At 38.1% G+C, this 16,796-nt stretch overlaps 1 protein-coding gene across 2 annotated transcripts; it reads right to left on the bottom strand.

Annotated features, from left to right (window-relative positions):
• Positions 1 to 1,472: 1,472 nt before the first annotated feature.
• On the bottom strand, positions 1,473 to 16,172 carry pcmtd1 (protein-L-isoaspartate (D-aspartate) O-methyltransferase domain containing 1). Of its 2 annotated transcripts, none has more exons than XM_083928955.1 (6): positions 15,999 to 16,172; positions 8,636 to 9,095; positions 8,082 to 8,184; positions 7,364 to 7,535; positions 4,423 to 4,546; positions 1,473 to 4,094 (listed from the first exon to the last, which is right to left on the bottom strand). In XM_083928955.1, exons 2-6 carry the CDS (start codon positions 8,940 to 8,942, stop codon positions 3,721 to 3,723), a joined length of 1,080 nt encoding a protein of 359 aa, XP_083785081.1. In that variant the 5' UTR covers positions 8,943 to 9,095; positions 15,999 to 16,172; the 3' UTR covers positions 1,473 to 3,720. The 2 variants fall into 2 exon arrangements, with proteins under 2 accessions (XP_083785081.1, XP_083785082.1); XM_083928956.1 differs by lacking the exon at positions 15,999 to 16,172 and adding an exon at positions 11,410 to 11,515.
• Positions 16,173 to 16,796: the final 624 nt, after the last annotated feature.

Genomic DNA, 16,796 nt, shown 5'->3' with positions numbered 1-16,796 from the left:
ACCTTATCCTTTCTAGGAGGGCATCAACGTTGCTAGGCAACATGGCGCTGCGTGCATGCGTAGTGGGCATGTGTGCTGCACAACACGTGTAAAAACTATGCAGCCCTGTGTGTTTGTGGATGATTATGATGTTATGTTCACACATGTCGGTGTTGTCTGCTTTGCTGATGTTTTATTTCGCCGTTGATTCTATAAGAAGTTTTTTAATTGATGTGGTGTATTTCTTTTTGCGATGTCTTACTCCTTTTATTTGTGGCATGTGTCATGTTTGTGTTATATTGTCCGAGCTGTGTTCTCTGTGCGGGTTGTAATGATCAGGTTTAGACAGAGCCTATGCTGCTATTCTTATTCACTTTATTTTGTAGCCTAAATACTTACATAATACTGACATAACAGCAGCATATACTATTTTTTCTTTCAGTAAAATGTCTTCAAAGTATCGGTCTTGTACTTGAGTAAAATATTCTAGTAGTACTCTTGCTATCCCTGTTTGGATGTAGCCTACCATCATATTTCGTTAATACATTCACAGTACAATGTTCATATAAACAATTGCACAAAGATGTCATCAGGGTTATCTTAGCCTGGGCTTGAGATTTAAAGTTTTTAGCTAAAATAAAAAATGCTACAGTATAAAGTTCCATTGTAAGCAGGGCTGGGCGATATTGCCAAAATCTTCTATCCCAATATACAGTAGGGCATTTTATATCTCTAAATATCATGTTACAGCATGTTCACTGGTAATTCAATAAATAAATAGTCTGTATGAAATAACCACATGGTAAAAACATTTTTGTATACAACTGGATTAAATGAAAAGTACAGAGTATTTTGTAAGTAAGTGAAATCAGCTATACACTGACTTTGTTTCTACGCATGCACACAAATAGTGTGATGTCAAAACAAAAAACTCAATCTTCAAAAGATTTTCCCTCAAACTCTTTCAAATCAGAAATTCTCACAAATGTGTTAGAACATGCTTATTATCAATTTAGATGACATATCTCGATGTGTGATTTCACAACGATGCGATTCTATTGAAGGACGCTAAATGATCATATTGAATTATTGCCCAGTCCTTATTATAGGCATAACAGGATCAGCAGCTTCTGTCTTCATCAAAACACGCACCTTGCACTTATGTTACCTTTGTGTTTCCTGCACTCAACTATAGGGGAGTTGCGGAGATTATGGCCTGTACTTGTTTCAGGTTGTTGCAGTCAAACAATTAATTTTCCATAAATCTGTCAGAAAAGCCATAGTGGGTAGACAGGAGTTATTTCTCTCATCAATGACAAAAACAAAAAAGGGGGTCATCACAAGCTTGCCAATGTTTCCAGATTGGCCCATTTACTACTGTTTGTGCTTCCTGTCTGCTTGCAATAACTCATCTGGGAAACAAAACGGAACATCTGGGAAATAAGAAACACTAAAAAGAGCAGTTACAATGATTAGAAGAGGCATAATGGGATTGCAACCTTTATTTTTGTGCCAAACATTTACGGAGAAACAACACATTTTTAAAATGAACTGCACACACTATGAGCAATCAGCCTAGGCCTGATAAACAGTAACATAACTGTTTTGGTTCTTACCAAATTCATTTAATATAAAAACAGACTTATGACTTGGTCTTTACCGGGTGCCATTTTTTGTAGTCGAATCTCGTCCACATTAAAACGTAATCACAGCAGTCCCATTAACTTTGGTGCAAGGCGTGACCTGAGAGTCGAGGTTGAAGGTCCCCTGCTTTCAATACTTAATATGCTCTCTAATTAGCAATTACATTTTAGATAACAACTGTATATAAACTGTTGCATGCCTGGGATTGGTCATGAGAATTTTAATGGATACTACACAAATCAAATGGGACTATGTTGTTACTGGTAATTATAAGCTGAGGCATGAATCCATTATTGCTTACTTGCAAAGCGTTCCAATGAATGAAAAAAAAGAACGTATGTAAAATAAATGCTACCTCTTCACACAAAAACTACTAATAAAATAATCACTCCTTTTTCAAACAATATTTTTCATAACACCCGAACAAAAATGAAGACCTAATATATCTTATCTATTTAACAGACAGCAGTGGAGTTTTGATCTACAGAGTTCCCAGTGTAAAGATACAGTACAGCAAGAGGGCGCTACAACAAACCGAATGCAAATTAAACTGTATGCAGAATCATATGATAACAACACATATCACTTTTATATTGAATAGAATTAATATCAACAACATTCAACTCAGCTTTTGGAATACTAACGTACGCATTGAAAGCAATCTCCAAAGTCTGTGACCGTAAAACATGAAGGAAAACGTGTGACATCTATCAGTGATGTGATGTTTTCTTTTTTTCTTTTTCACCGTGGAATGTTTTTGTAGAAATATACCATTGCTTGGGTAAATTTACTGTGCCAGTAAAACTCACAGAAGTCCTAATGTGATGGGGTACATTGGCACTTAAAAGCCACCACTATCAGGGAAGTTCTGCAAGCAAATTGTACTTTGATTAAACAGGATTTAAATTACAAGTTCAGTCCACAATACAAATGATTTGTTTTGACTTGAGGACTGCGGTAGACTAAGGTGCTTTGTTGGACACTTCTACAGTCCAGGATACAAAAGGCTTCAAAATCCCCAGCGATTCTGATTTGCATTGCTGTCGATTAAAAAAACAAAACGCAGTATTATACAGGATTTGCGATTCGTCTCAAGGCCATCTAATTAATTAGTATTCTTTTAAATCTTTTTTGTTCTTGTCAAAAAATGTCCAGACTTGATCACCTGGGACATCACCTCCAGTGACCAATCATAAGATGTGAAGTAAAGTCAGGAACACCCAACACATATACATTATATTCATGCATTATTAACATCTCCTCTTTACCAGCCCCCTCTAAAACAAAGCTGAAAATGTGAACCTCATCAGTTTTATCATTATTCTAAACCTCTGATATGATTAATTAAACTTATATACTATTTGCACTAACGATGAAAGGGAAACCATGGAGAGGAGAGGGCCTCAAACACCTAATCATATATCAAGTAGGACGTCAGCTACTCATATGCAAAGTGAGGAAACAAGTATGTAAGCACCCTGTAGAAAACATTACATCAAAAAGGTGCCCTGTAGAAAAAATGATGAACCAATCAAGTCTCTCAATGATCTCTTGTAATAGGAAGGTACAAAACAGGAAATCTCAAGAAGAGTAATGACATATGTGCCGCATCCATGATTATGCAATAATATCATACTCTTATATATAGATATGACCCTATTTGCCTTTCAGTGTCTTTTGCTCCTTTAGTGATCATTAACCACCAGACACTGATAGTAGGTTAAAGCTGCTAAGAACACCAATAAAAGTGTCCGTCTGTCTCGTATTTTAACAAATATAATAAGAACTTTGTTTTTATACAATTTTTAATCTGCACATTTCTGCAGAAATCATGACAAAATCTGAATCTCAAAATGGGTTTCTGTTCATTTAGTATACTTTTTACATTGTTTCTCTTTTGATATACAAATCAGAAGAAAATGTCAGAAAAATGAACAATTTGTAACAATCATAACATTATTATCCAATATTATCTATGATGTCTCTTTCCAATACAGTTCTGCCATCAAGATTTAATGGAAATAATGCTACATTTGTACTGAAAACGGTGAAGAAAAGCATTTCAGCAGGAGCTGCACCTGTGTGGATATTAATCAGTCATTTCTCTCTGTAAAACAGCAAATATGCTTTCAGTGACTCGGGCAGCGGTAAAGCCATTATTTGGTCCCTCAGCACATTCACTTGCTTGAGGATTTCAATGTCGCCAATGTCTCTTTCCTCCTCCTCCTCAATTTCCTTGTGGTCTTCCTCAGTGTGCTCCTCCTCCTCGCTCTCCACCATTTGGGGGATAAGCTGGTTGCCTACAAAAACGTAGGTGTTGATGCGTCGCCGTCGACAGCGCCTGCGTTTGCGCTTCTGGGGAACTCTTTGCGCCATCCCCTTTCCCTGACTGTCCTCATTGGCCAGGTTTCTGAGAGTGCGGCGTATGTAGATCCGAGACAGGTCCTGAAGGCTGCGGACACTCACTGGGGCTGTAGACAAATAGAGATGACACGGTCCTTCAGGGCTATGCGCCACAAAACAAAACAATAATCCATACAACAGCAACAGTCCTTCAACTAAGTCAGCATAAACAAGTGAGGCCATCAAAGAGAGAACTGTGTCTCAGAATTTCAAGGAAAGGGCTCCATGGAGCAGCTGTAGGGCGAGCTTCACATGTCAAAGCAGATATTGCTGTTGAAATCGTCACTTCACTTTGAATATACTGTCTGACTTTGAAATATTGCCCGCTTTATACCTCAAGAGCAGTTCCGCATAATAAAACACAAAGCTTTGTTTTGTTGAGACTGGAGAACTTACGCAGCTGGACAGTGTCAGGCTTCTCTCCATCAGCTCTGCTCTGCTGGACCAAGGGGGCAAAGGACACTGCCAAGATGTTTTTACTCTCCCATGTGCATTGACCAGTCCTGGTTATCTGGGTCAGCTGCATAGAGAGACAAAACCTGAACTCAACACTTATGAAATATTAAACCGTGTGTGACACTAGAGAGCAAGAACTAAGGGCCTAAACCAGCAGGGTCTCCGCAAATTAGAATTTTATTTTTGCTCATTGTGCATTTTGTGAATCTGCCACCTGAACTGAGATGATTGACACACATTCACTTCTTTACTTTCAGTCCGTCCCGCACACACACACACACACACACACACACACACACACACACACACACACAGGATGTTCTCAACACATACAGATTACCTCTGTATAAATACAATGTTTACATTCACACATCTAATGATCTTACTCCAAATTTCACATGTTCATAAAGATTGGCAGATGTACATACACTGTGTAACCAAAGATAAACCTTGCCCCTGGAGAATCAATGAGCCCCTCTGATATTTGCATACATGCTGCTGTATCAAACAGGTGCACAAAAAATTCCTTTTCCACACTTGCTTTGTACGTGAGCAACTGACTGCCAATTGGCTTAAAGGACGATCTAACAGACTTTGACAGTGACGCTTTTTAAAAGCAACAATCTCAAAGGTGTACAAATGCATTAGCCAGCTCAGGGTGGGAGACATAGATGACATCCTTTATAGAAGCACATGTAAATAGTGTAGTGTGAATGTAGAACTCAGCTGTTTATAATTCACTGCCTGCAATGGCCAACTACCAGATAGATCAAAGAGAATACACAGTATTGAAACATCTCTGACGGTACAAAAAATGCTGCAACTAATGATCATTTTCATAGTCGAGGGCAAATTATGTTTTCAATTAATCTGCGAATTGTTTGGTCCATAAAACATTGTTAAAAATGTAAAAAAAACTTCAAATGTCTTATTTTGACACAGGAACGGTCACAAGCTCATGTTTAGATACAATAATGTAAGACCAAAGCTGGAGCCTTCAAATGTTTATAATTTCTGCTTGAAAAATGATTAAATTATCAGTCAGACGTGTAAGATTTGTTAATTGAATAATTCATTATTCGGCTAATTGTTGCAGTTATGCACCCCTAGATATGGCCCTCAGTAGGTGACGGATATCTGTTGGCTTAGGTTAAAACAGGTAATTACCAGCCCACAGTAGGACAGTTCTAAAAACATAATTAAAGCACTAATGATGCTATGACTCATCGTCCGGCAGGTCCTTTAACCGATATTAACACTGTCAGAGTACATGAGAAAACTTTTTTCTTTCAATTTAATCACATTCATTCATTCAATCATTTCTGTTTGAACTGGGCATGCTTAAATTTGTATCTTGTCTCCCACCCTGAGCTGGCTAATGCATTTGTACACCTCAATTCATTGACTGACAACATATTTGTCCAAACATTTATTAGCTATTAACTGATAAACAATATAGCATTGAAACATTTTTTTTTAGAGTGGAGTCTGGTGCAGTGCTCACTCCACTCAAAACACACCGTGACTACATTACATCACTTCTAGCAAACTTCACGGAGAACAAGGAGGGCAAAATAGCATCATCGATCTGTTTCAACTGTATATAATTTGGTGCAGTTAGCTAAAAAGGCAAAAACACTGCATCCTCAGTACACCGGCGCGTTATTCACACCTGAGCCAGTTTGTAACCGCTAGGCTACCGACAACGCTAGCTTAACTTCATCTGTCTCTCCCACACTTTGCTCTGTGTGTGTGGAGAAGCTAAACATGGTGAAACACAAGCTTTGAATTGACCAATACAAATGACAGACTGCTAATCGGTAGTGTTACGGCCTCTCTTCATCTTTTTCTCCCCCTTTAAAATATTCAAAATGTCTTCTATACTCTGTTCGGTTCATATCACTGTTTTTCGGTACGGTTGTTTTTTTCTATGTCTTTTAGATTCCTAAAATACCATGTATCAGATCTGTAGCCTAATAATTAAAAAACATTTTTTTAATCAGATATTCTCAAGGACATGTCATGCAATCAAGCAAAAACTGAAATAACGAGGCAGCTTGCTTAGGGATTACTGTAACAATCTTAAACGAAAGTGAAGTGAGATTTTGAAACAGTAGGAGAGACATTGCTGTATTTAGGCATTTATATATTTAGTTGGCAAAAAGGTAAACAATTGTTTGCCTTCTAGGTAAGAATATAAACACTTTTACACTATCAAATCTTAGAAAAATTAGTAGAATACGCAAAACAGCAATCACTGAACTGACTGAAGTAGGCTACATCAGGGCTATTCAATTAATTTGGAATTGAGGCCGGTTGACGAAAATTATCCAAAATGAGGGGCTGTGAGAGCGTGGGTAGCAGGAGCGTGCGTAGCATTGTGGCCGTGTGCCTACAGGGCGCGCATGGAGCAAGTCTACCAATATGTGACTTTTAAATGACAACTTAATCCAAATATCCAAATCTAGGGTCACAATATATAAACATAGCCAAGCTTTGCTTCTCTTTAGCTTCTTTTCCCTTTCAAACTCCTTAAATAGCCCTGAACCCTTGAACATGAACCCGTCAAGAACTTTGTCCTAATATTTTTGATAAGTTGGTGGAGAAAATGGTTGACTGGAACTTTTTTGAGTATGCTCTGAAAACACACTGTCCACACTCACACATCAACCATTTCAAATATAACATTTATTTATTCAGCCCTGTGTTGGCTCCTTACATGGTTTCTCAAATCCCGGGGCAGTTACGGCTCAATAATGAATGTGAAAGTAGTCTTGTAGGTTGAAACTATTTGATCATGTTTTCCCTTGTGTGTTAGCATTTTAAAAAAGCAATCATGATGTGGTGATTCTGTATTATTCTGAAGGTTTAAAGAACTTACCTGATCCTCTATAGGCATTACGAGAATGCCTCCAATTTTGAGCAGTATTTTCATGTAGTTTTCATGGTCTTTCTGCACTCCTGCGCCACAATAGATGCGATCGTATTGGTGACTGTCTGTTGAGATTTCAAGGCAATTCCCCACCACAAAGATGGGTTCACAGAACTCAAACCTGTGAAAGAATAAGGATAGTGGATAAAATGCATTAAACAAACCGTTTTCTCTTTCTTTCTGGTTTTCAACACATTTGTTTGCTGCAACAAAACTATGTAGATTAGATGAGTATAATTAGAGATTTAAATGTTAATTTGCAAGTCTTAGCAAGAGTGAAACTGGCAGGTAAAACTACTAGTGCCTGTGGTTTGAACACATAGTTTTTGTTAATAGGAATAAGCTAATCTGATCCAAAGATAACTAACACATTTTGTCTATTTATTCAGTGTAAAACTATCCTTATTAAACAAGATATAATGTAACCCTGGTGAGCTTTAGAAGTGCTGGTAGAGAGATTTTTGTTACCTTTAGATAGTCAGGTTAGCTTTTTCCCCCCATTTCTACTCTTTATGCGAAACTAGGCTAACTAGCTGCTTAATGTCACTTTATCATTTACAGACAGATTAGAGTGGTAGCAACATCTTTATCGAACTTTTGAAGTGGACAAGAAAGCAAATCAACATATATGTCAAAATTAAATATTCCTTTTAAAGCATGTACTTACTTATCAAAGCTGTCGCTATTCTTTATGAAATCATCCAGTTTCTCTCTGGCATATTCAACCACGTCCTTATGGAGCTCAACTCCATGGTTCACACCAAATGGCCCTTACAAAAAAAACAAAACACCAGGAACAATCACAAAATTGCATTACATACTACCTATTGTGATGTGATTTCACTGAGCTGAAACAATTAATCTTTTTATCGACCGGCAGAAGAAGATATATTCCATTATTAAATAATCATTTAAAGTCATTTTTCAAGCAAAAATGCCTAATTTTCGGATTTCTTTGTGATTGCAAACTGAATATTCTTGAGTTTTGGATTGTAGACAATCCCTTGAGCTTTAGGAATTTTTTTCACATTTTACAGGACAAACAATTCTATAAAATCAGGGAAATAATCTGCAAATTAATAGAAAAATAAAATACTAATTGCAGTCTTATCACTGATAATGACAGACATATGGTGTACTTACCTAGAAACCTTAACCTAGACAGAACATCTGAGCATTTCCCACACAGGAAAAAACACAGCTATGTACACAATTGCTTACCTACGATGAGGCCGACCATTGTGCTCAGGTAGCCAGTTCCACTGCCCAGATTAAGGAAAGATAGTCCAGGCTGCAGTTTGAGGGCCTCCATCACTTCAGAGTATATACACGGAGCAGACAGGTGGATGTTGCCATGCTTCCACGCCAAGTCTTTGTAGGCACTGTCTCGGTAGCCGTCCAGATAGTAGTCACCGCGGTCTATGGCCCGAAAAGCCTGTTCAACTTTTTCTGTGCGAATATACTGGGCCTCCTTCAGATTATCAATGAGGTCGTCATTGTCCTCCCCAGCACTCACGGCTCCCCCCATGGTAAAAAGAGAAGAGAAACACAAGGGCCGAACTCGTACTCTGGATGAGTGACTCTTCCTCAGAGTGGCATGGACGGCTGACCTGAAGGATGCTGCCGCTGTGACTCCTCAAGTGTCAGTTCAGACTGCGGTCATGTCCAGGCAGCAAGTGACCTGAGGAAAATTATACCCACGTTATGGCAACATGTCTGCTAGGGAATACAGCATCTACTTTAATCTGATAAAAGTAAAGCTGTATTTATCTTCTCCCACAGCTAGACTTGTCTTTTTGATGGGAAATGGACTGTAAAAGAAACAGACTGATTATTAATTCTAATAAATTCCCTTCAGGATCAAAACTATTTTGGAAAAGGCTCAGTGAAATAGTATAGCCCTATCTATTTGAATATTTATTACAAACAATATAGCTTACTCACCAACATGTCATGTTTGAAAACATTCATAACGGGCACCTTAAGATTACTTTTTTTGCATTTCACATTACCTCCATTGCACAGAGATTAACCCCACAACAAGCAATTCCCTAGCAACAGTTGTTAACCCGCAGTTAACACAGTTACCACAGTTAGTACAAGTTGTACTTAACCTCTATGATGGCTCGATTCAATTTAGGTTCAAGGTTCTTGGTATAAAGCTGGCTCACTAGCATGGCTTTATGTAATTTTCCTGCAAATGCATTACAGAATATATGTTGTGAAAAAGCTCCATTTGTCATGCTGTGTCTTACATGCACAGTGGAATGTGCTGTACATTGTATTTACTGTTTTTTTAGAGCTGAAACGATTAGTTTAATTGATTAGTTAAATGCCACAAATTCTCTGCTTCACTTCCCTGGGTCAATTAAAACTGATCTCTGCTGTGCTGAGAGTTACTTGCATTGAGATTACTGATCTACCGGCTCCACTATGTAATGCTATTTAGCATAATAGCAATAAAGAGGAAATTCCTGCTACATGCCACTTATTAAACATTATATAGATGCTTTGATGACTGAAATACCCCAAGCTGGCACAGAGCGAAGGGTATAGCTGAGATCCAGCCGAAGGATACAAGTCTTGAATTCCCTCTCTGCCTCCTCAGCATCTCCACATCTGACTCAGCTAATAAAGATTAAATTCAGGGGTGACTTTGTAGTTGGAGGCCTGGTGGGGTTATTTTCTATTGGCTCTTTTTCACAGGCAAAACAAATCATTGACTCGCTCACAATCCCTGATTGTACAGCAGTGTATTTTTTATCCTATTTTCCCCTCTTCCTTCTCTGTAATGCATAGTCCTTTCAGTTGCCTGCAGTGGAAAAGAAAATCCAGGAAAATGGGTCCTGTGAGGTATTCTAAAAGCAAATTGCTTTTGGGCACTGCTGTACTGCCTTACCAATGATAATGCAGAGTCTCGAAACTTAGGCCATCATTTACTCACTATTTATCTAAGACAAATCAAAAAGCACCAGCTAAGCAATACCATTTGTTGCTAGTGAAGCTACTATAGTGAAACTCTGTAAACAACATGAATCCACTGGTAAAAACACACTGGATGTCCTGGGTTGAGCCCTGGTGTATATGGACGCCATGTCAGGTCATGACTGGCTGCAATGACCCAGCTAGGGACAACTTCCCTGAACCACGCAGGATGACGACACATGTAACAGATCCTCTGGCAACATCAACTCTAGTGCTGTAACTAAACACCAAAGGCCTGTCTAGGCAAAACACTGACATGAACACATTGCTGATCAGCAGACAGTGTGAGGTAAACTGAGGATCCTCATGGTTACCATCACAGTGTAAAATCTGACGTTTTATCAGCCTATTTGCAGCTTTGTAAGTACAGTATGATGTCCATACCTCTGTGGCAAAATGCCAGACCTATATGGTTCTCATTTTTAGAAATTTTTTGATCTGCAGTCACAAGTTTTATTTTATAGGGGAAAAATTCAGATTACTCATATGGCAGCAAATAGTGAATTTTTGAGCTGGAATAACAATGGCCAGGGCCTAAACTGATTTTTTTATGCTTAATGATGCTGCTGTAGGTGTAGTCGGCCTGGGGATAATACTGTTCCTGATACTCAGCTTCTATCCTCTCTAGCTGTATCATTCATGTCTCATCAATGCATGTTACTAATAATTTAACTTCTTCCCCGGAGTTGTTTCTTCTCACAGGTCTCTGCTGATGGTGGTGGTGCCTGCTGCTGTGGTCCTGCATGACGCTTCCTGCTGCTATAATTCCTATTACTATTACTCATATACCGTATACTATCATTAGTCTAGCTATCACTGGTATGTCTCACTGTATTGCAGCTGTTATTACCACTACTCATCATTGATCATATTTACCACCATAATTGTTATTATCATTGTCATATTATGTCACCTTTGCTGTGCTTGTTTCTTACTATTCTGCTATATTAACTGCCATAACATATAAGTCATATTAACATTACTATAGCTATTAATATAGTTACTGTTACTTTTTCACAGTTGCTTGCATCTCTGGAAGTGTCTCTCTGTCTATCTGTCTGTCTTTTCTCTCTTCCTCTCTCCATTTCTTCCTCCGGACATCCGGTCAAGACAGATGTCTGTCCTCCATAGAGCTGGGTCTGTCCAACGTTCCTGCCTGTTAAAGGAAAGGTTTTCGTTGCCACTGTGTACTCAACGGGGGAATTGTTGGGTCTAAGTAAATCAGTCATAGAGTGAGGTCTATACCTACTCTGTAAAGTGTCATGAGATAACTTTTGTTATGACTTGGCACTGTAAATAAAATTGAATTGAATTGACTTTTTTGTATGTCGATTGTGCACAAATGACTATGACTGCATGACCGCATTTTAAAGATATTTAACAGTATGATACACCATTATACACATATGCTGTACTGTATGTTACAATGTAATAGAAAATAAGGGGAAAGTAAAAAATAATGCTGCATGTTCAGTATCCGCCAATCACTAATCACGTTCTACTGGACAAATTACATAATGAAACCATTTCTAAATCACCCCAAGCATCGTTTGCCTATCGAACAATCTGAGCGCAGATATCCATAGATATGACTGTGATAGGCCAATATGGATAAATAAGTCTGGCTCTAGTTGTAACGACAGCAAACTAGTGATGATTTGTGGTTAAAGCTATAACCACCATAAAAAATATACTTTTGATTTGACATTTTTCATAATGATTTGTGAATATGCAAATCCTGCCTGTGAATTTACATTTCCTGAGGCCGGTGAGTGAATGCTTTGTCCCATATTCACTGCAACAACATATGAGCAGGTTTTACGTTGACAATGAAGGGGAGGGGGGGGGGGGGGGGGGGGGAGTTGAGATGGTCGAATTAATGAGATCTGGAAGGAAATGAATTCAGCACCAATTTTTTCTGCGATGTCAAATGTATTATAAATACAAAATGTGAGCAAATATGCTCTACAAATGCAAATGTCATAGAAGTGCTTCATTTCATTACAAAAGGTACAAAAAAGCAATGTAGCTGAAGTTATATACACCAGGGTATTCATCTGTGCAAAGAAGCAATTAAAGGATCTGCACTGTGTTTCTCCCCACACTGAGTCAGATGAAAACACATGTACATTGTGTGTTGTAATTCAAAACATTTCTGTAATAAATATTACCTCTGTAAAATTTGTGCTAACTTTTAGCCATGCTGAGTCCTCATCTAGTACCACCACCAGCAGGTCCAATCTTCCATTTGTTCGACAACACTTATTTTCAATACCTCAAAAACTAATGACCCAATTCCCATTAAATCTGCTGTGGATATCCACGGCATGCAGAAGAGCAGTCATAACGATTTTGATCACCTAATTGCCTTTTTTCTAGTAACAGTTTATATAATATACCGCAAAATCTGAACAGATCACAACACTGCTGATGTTTGCTGAATACCTTTGGAGAATCCTTTGGATTTCAATGACCTACTGAACCCTCCTCTAGTGTCAACCCCAGGGGAAGACATGTCACATGTCTCATGCATATTCTCATAGGGCAAATAGTCACAGTAGAAAGTTTATGCTTTAATTTATTTATTTTTATACACATGACCATAGGCCATTTTCCATTGTTATTATAAGGTCATACTGAACAAACTGTCAGTTGTCTATCCAATCCTGTGGCACAGAAATGTATTTTTAATGCAATATATAGAGTCCCATTTCGACTTGAAAAAAAACACACGTTTGCCATTAAAATGGTATGTCTTCCTCTTGTTATAAAGTTTTAGGCAATGTTAGTGGTAGTATCAGATCAAGACTTTCATTTCCACAACTACACAAGATGTCCCAGAGTTGCTCGCCATAACGACCCCTTCCTTTAGTATGAACCTCAGACAAAGACCGCCACAAAAGCCTCTGAAGATTTTTATGCTCAATCTCAGCAGTGGATAAATGCTTTTGATTTAGGTGACAATATGGCTTCTCCTCTGACTCCATCCTCAGGCTCGGAGGAGGGATCTTATGGTGTAATCACACTGAATAAAAAAGTGTACTCACATCTCTCTTTATTTATGCAACTTTAACCACTGGACGCTGAGCTAATTAGCCGCAAATTGCAATAGGATGTGCCAGTAGAGGAGTGTGTGTGCGTGTGCGTGTGCGTGTGCGTGTGTGTGTGTGTGTGTGTGTGTGTGTGTGTGTGCGCGCGAGAGAGAGAGAGAGAGAGAGAGAGAGAGAGAGAGAGAGAGAGAGAGAGAGAGAGAGAGAGAGAGAGAGAGAGAGAGAGAGAGAGAACTATTAACAGCTAATTTTTTTTAATTTACCAGAACTTCACTGTTTTCTCTCACTTTTGCTCTCATTGACTCTGTTTTGGTATAGATGGAATAAACATTTTCCACTCAAGCAGATGCGTCTTTCCCTCAATTTGTGGCACCTAGATAAACCTGCAACTTTGCGAATTGCATTGCTTACATTTTTTCCATTTGTTTTTGCTTTGATTTTTTCTGATTTGTGATGAGAATGATGGTATCGCAGGGCTGCCAGCGCGATCACTGACTTTACGTGTTGTTAACTGCTGTCAACACTGACGGTGTTCATTCAACAAGAGCTGAAGCTTATAATGATAATTGATTAGTAGATTGACATAAAATTAATTGGCAACAAGTTTGATAACTTCAATTAATCCTTCAAGTCTTTTTAAAGCAAAAATGTCTATTAATTGGCTCCACCTTCTAAAATGTAACATTTAATGCTTTTCTTTGTCGTATGTAAGGGATATTGACGAGCAAACCTTTCATTAAAGCAAATTATGACCCACTTACTACATAAATCAATAATTTGACTAAACATATTGATTTCAACTGTAAATTAACGTTTTGTTGCCACCACTGACCACTTTAATTTGCTGGATTTTTTTCTATGGATTGATGGACGAGGTCATCAGAACTGTGTCTAGAGCGACAGTCTGCCGTAATTGACCAATCAGAATCAATATTCAACAAAGTCATGTAATAAATTATATTAAACTGAATATATATATATATATATTTGGTTTTGGAGTGATGATGGGACAAAGCAACATCTGATCATTTTTCGAAAAAGCTACTTGAGAAATGACCTGTAGATTATTTGATAACTGCTATTTGCAGCCCTATTATACGGTTTTGTCATCATAGAATTGGTTCAGCAAATACTAGTTTTAGCTTTTCAGTTGTGGGGATCTGCTGCTTTTCCTTATCTTATGTAACAGTTAACTGAATATATTTTAGACTGATGCTAGGCCAAATATAAATGTATTTAGTTAGATTAATTACATTTGTGATGGGCATCTTTCACTTTTGTGATGGGCATCTTGGGCATCTTGGGCATTTTGTGATGGGCATCTTTCACTTTTTTTAATATATTAAAATGATACATGTTTTTTTAGCTACTGCTCCTGTCCACAGCAGTACATTGCTTAGCTTTGTGTCTAGATCATTTCAGGTAAGTAATGCAAGATGACTATGGATAGGTACCTCATACAGCCCTTTTTATACAGTCTATGAATCAGCCCCACAAAAAGTCCCTGTCAAGACTGAATGAGAAAACAACTGGCAGATTAATAAAGACTTACAATAATCAGTAGTTCACCCCTGCTGTTTATTTAACTGTTTTGTGCATTATCTTCTAAGGTGTTTCTAATGTTATTGAACACATCTTTCAATCACAAACTTTCAGACACAATTTAAGTATAGTTGCAGGCCTATCTATAGCGGGGATGGTGGCTTCACATCATACAGATGTTCCTGTATATTCCCCATAACTGACATCTGATGAAGCCAATGAGCACTCTTCCTGGTCACGTGCTGCGGTTGCCACACAGGCAGCGGACCCGTCAGCCAATCAGCTGCCTGGACACTTTGTTCGCACTGCGTGTGACGATGGAGCAAAACAACAACAGCGTTTTTAATGCAATGTTGTCAGACGTTATTAATCACGTCTGTTTCCTAAAACTCTGCCCGGCACACATATGTGATAATTACACGGGCGAGTCAAGCGTTCATTTCACGAGCTGACAACACAGACGGTGTGTGTTTTCGTTTCGTGTCGACCATAAATGCAGTAACTGGTCAACTCACCATGTAGAGCGATTATTATAAATCGTTTAACAGCGACAAACTAATCCGCTTTGTTAAAAAAAAATGTCCCTGCATGTTTTAATAACTGCTGCGGAAAACACTCGCACCAAAACAAACAAACAAAGGATATTTCCGCCTCATGAAGCTCGAGCCCGCACACGCACACACATCAAAATGAAAGACGCAATGTGAGAAATTTTTGCAAACGTCGGTGAAAATGGCTCGTTTAACTGACATTTAAGTGTTTTAAGTTCATATTGAATGTCGGGACAACGCCATATGAGTTGCCAATGAACCCGGTTAACGTTGGATGTAGTGGGCCTGAGTGCGCCATCACCAAAACAAGAGACAAAGCAGGTTAGGTAAGCTCGCCTCTTTATCCACGCCAGCTAACAAACGCGTAAAAACATGCGCGCCCACATTATTTTGATTATGCTGCCGACACACTCACAAACGATAGCTAGCTTTAAAAGAAATAAACATAATACTCACAATGCCGTGTCGCATTAACTCAACTCCTTGTAACTGGGTGCTGTGTGCAGTGCGACGGTCACAGTGGCTCTCAGACGTTAGTTAGCAGCCTCCTTTCCAGAGGCTAACCGCTCGTGAACTGTGCTAACTAGTTAGCTGGTTCGCGTGCAAAAAGGTAAAGTAGTGACGAGCGAGCTGTTGTGTGCAAGTGGAAGAAGCAAGAAACAGCTGAGGAGAGGATGTAAACACAGGTCACGTGGTTTAAAGTGTTGTCGATGGGGGAGGCACTGTTGCTCACCTCTATCTATTTATATATCTATCTACATCTATCTATTTATCTTCATCTATCTATATAGCGATCTATCTGTCTATCTATCTATCTATCTATCTATCTATCTATCTTTATATATATCTATGTATCTACATCTATCTATAGATATATGTATCTACATCTATCTATATATGTATCTATTTTTATATATATCTATATATATATTTATATATAAATATGTATTTATCCATTAATTTATCTACATCTATCTATCATCTATCTATCTATACATATATTTACTGTATATATCTGTCTATCTATCCATCGATATTTATCTATCTATATGTATGTATGTATGTATGTATATATGTATATATAACTATATATTTATCTACATCTTTCTATTATCAATCTGTCTCTATATATATTTACTGTATATAGCTATTTATCAATCTATCTACCTATCTATAGAGATTGACGAAGAAGAAGAGTTGTTTCTAACTTTTTAACTTTCTAACTTTGTCTCATAAGCCTGGACAAAGACAGTA

This window comes from Echiichthys vipera (assembly GCF_963691815.1).
Source record: "Echiichthys vipera genome assembly, chromosome: 15".
Lineage (NCBI taxonomy): Eukaryota > Metazoa > Chordata > Actinopteri > Perciformes > Trachinidae > Echiichthys > Echiichthys vipera.
Note: the sequence above shows the minus strand (reverse complement) of the source record. Positions and strands in the feature narration are given on the sequence as shown.

Excerpts from the sequence above, each read along its gene's own strand:
- pcmtd1 (XM_083928955.1), bottom strand. The coding sequence starts at position 8,942 with ATGGGGGGAGCCGTGAGTGCTGGGGAGGACAATGACGACCTCATTGAT. Across the intron at positions 8,185-8,635 it reads AATGGTCGGCCTCATCGTAG|GGCCATTTGGTGTGAACCAT; the intron begins GTAAGCAATTGT and ends TTTTTTTGTAAG. Across the intron at positions 7,536-8,081 it reads AATAGCGACAGCTTTGATAA|GTTTGAGTTCTGTGAACCCA; the intron begins GTAAGTACATGC and ends ATTCTTTCACAG.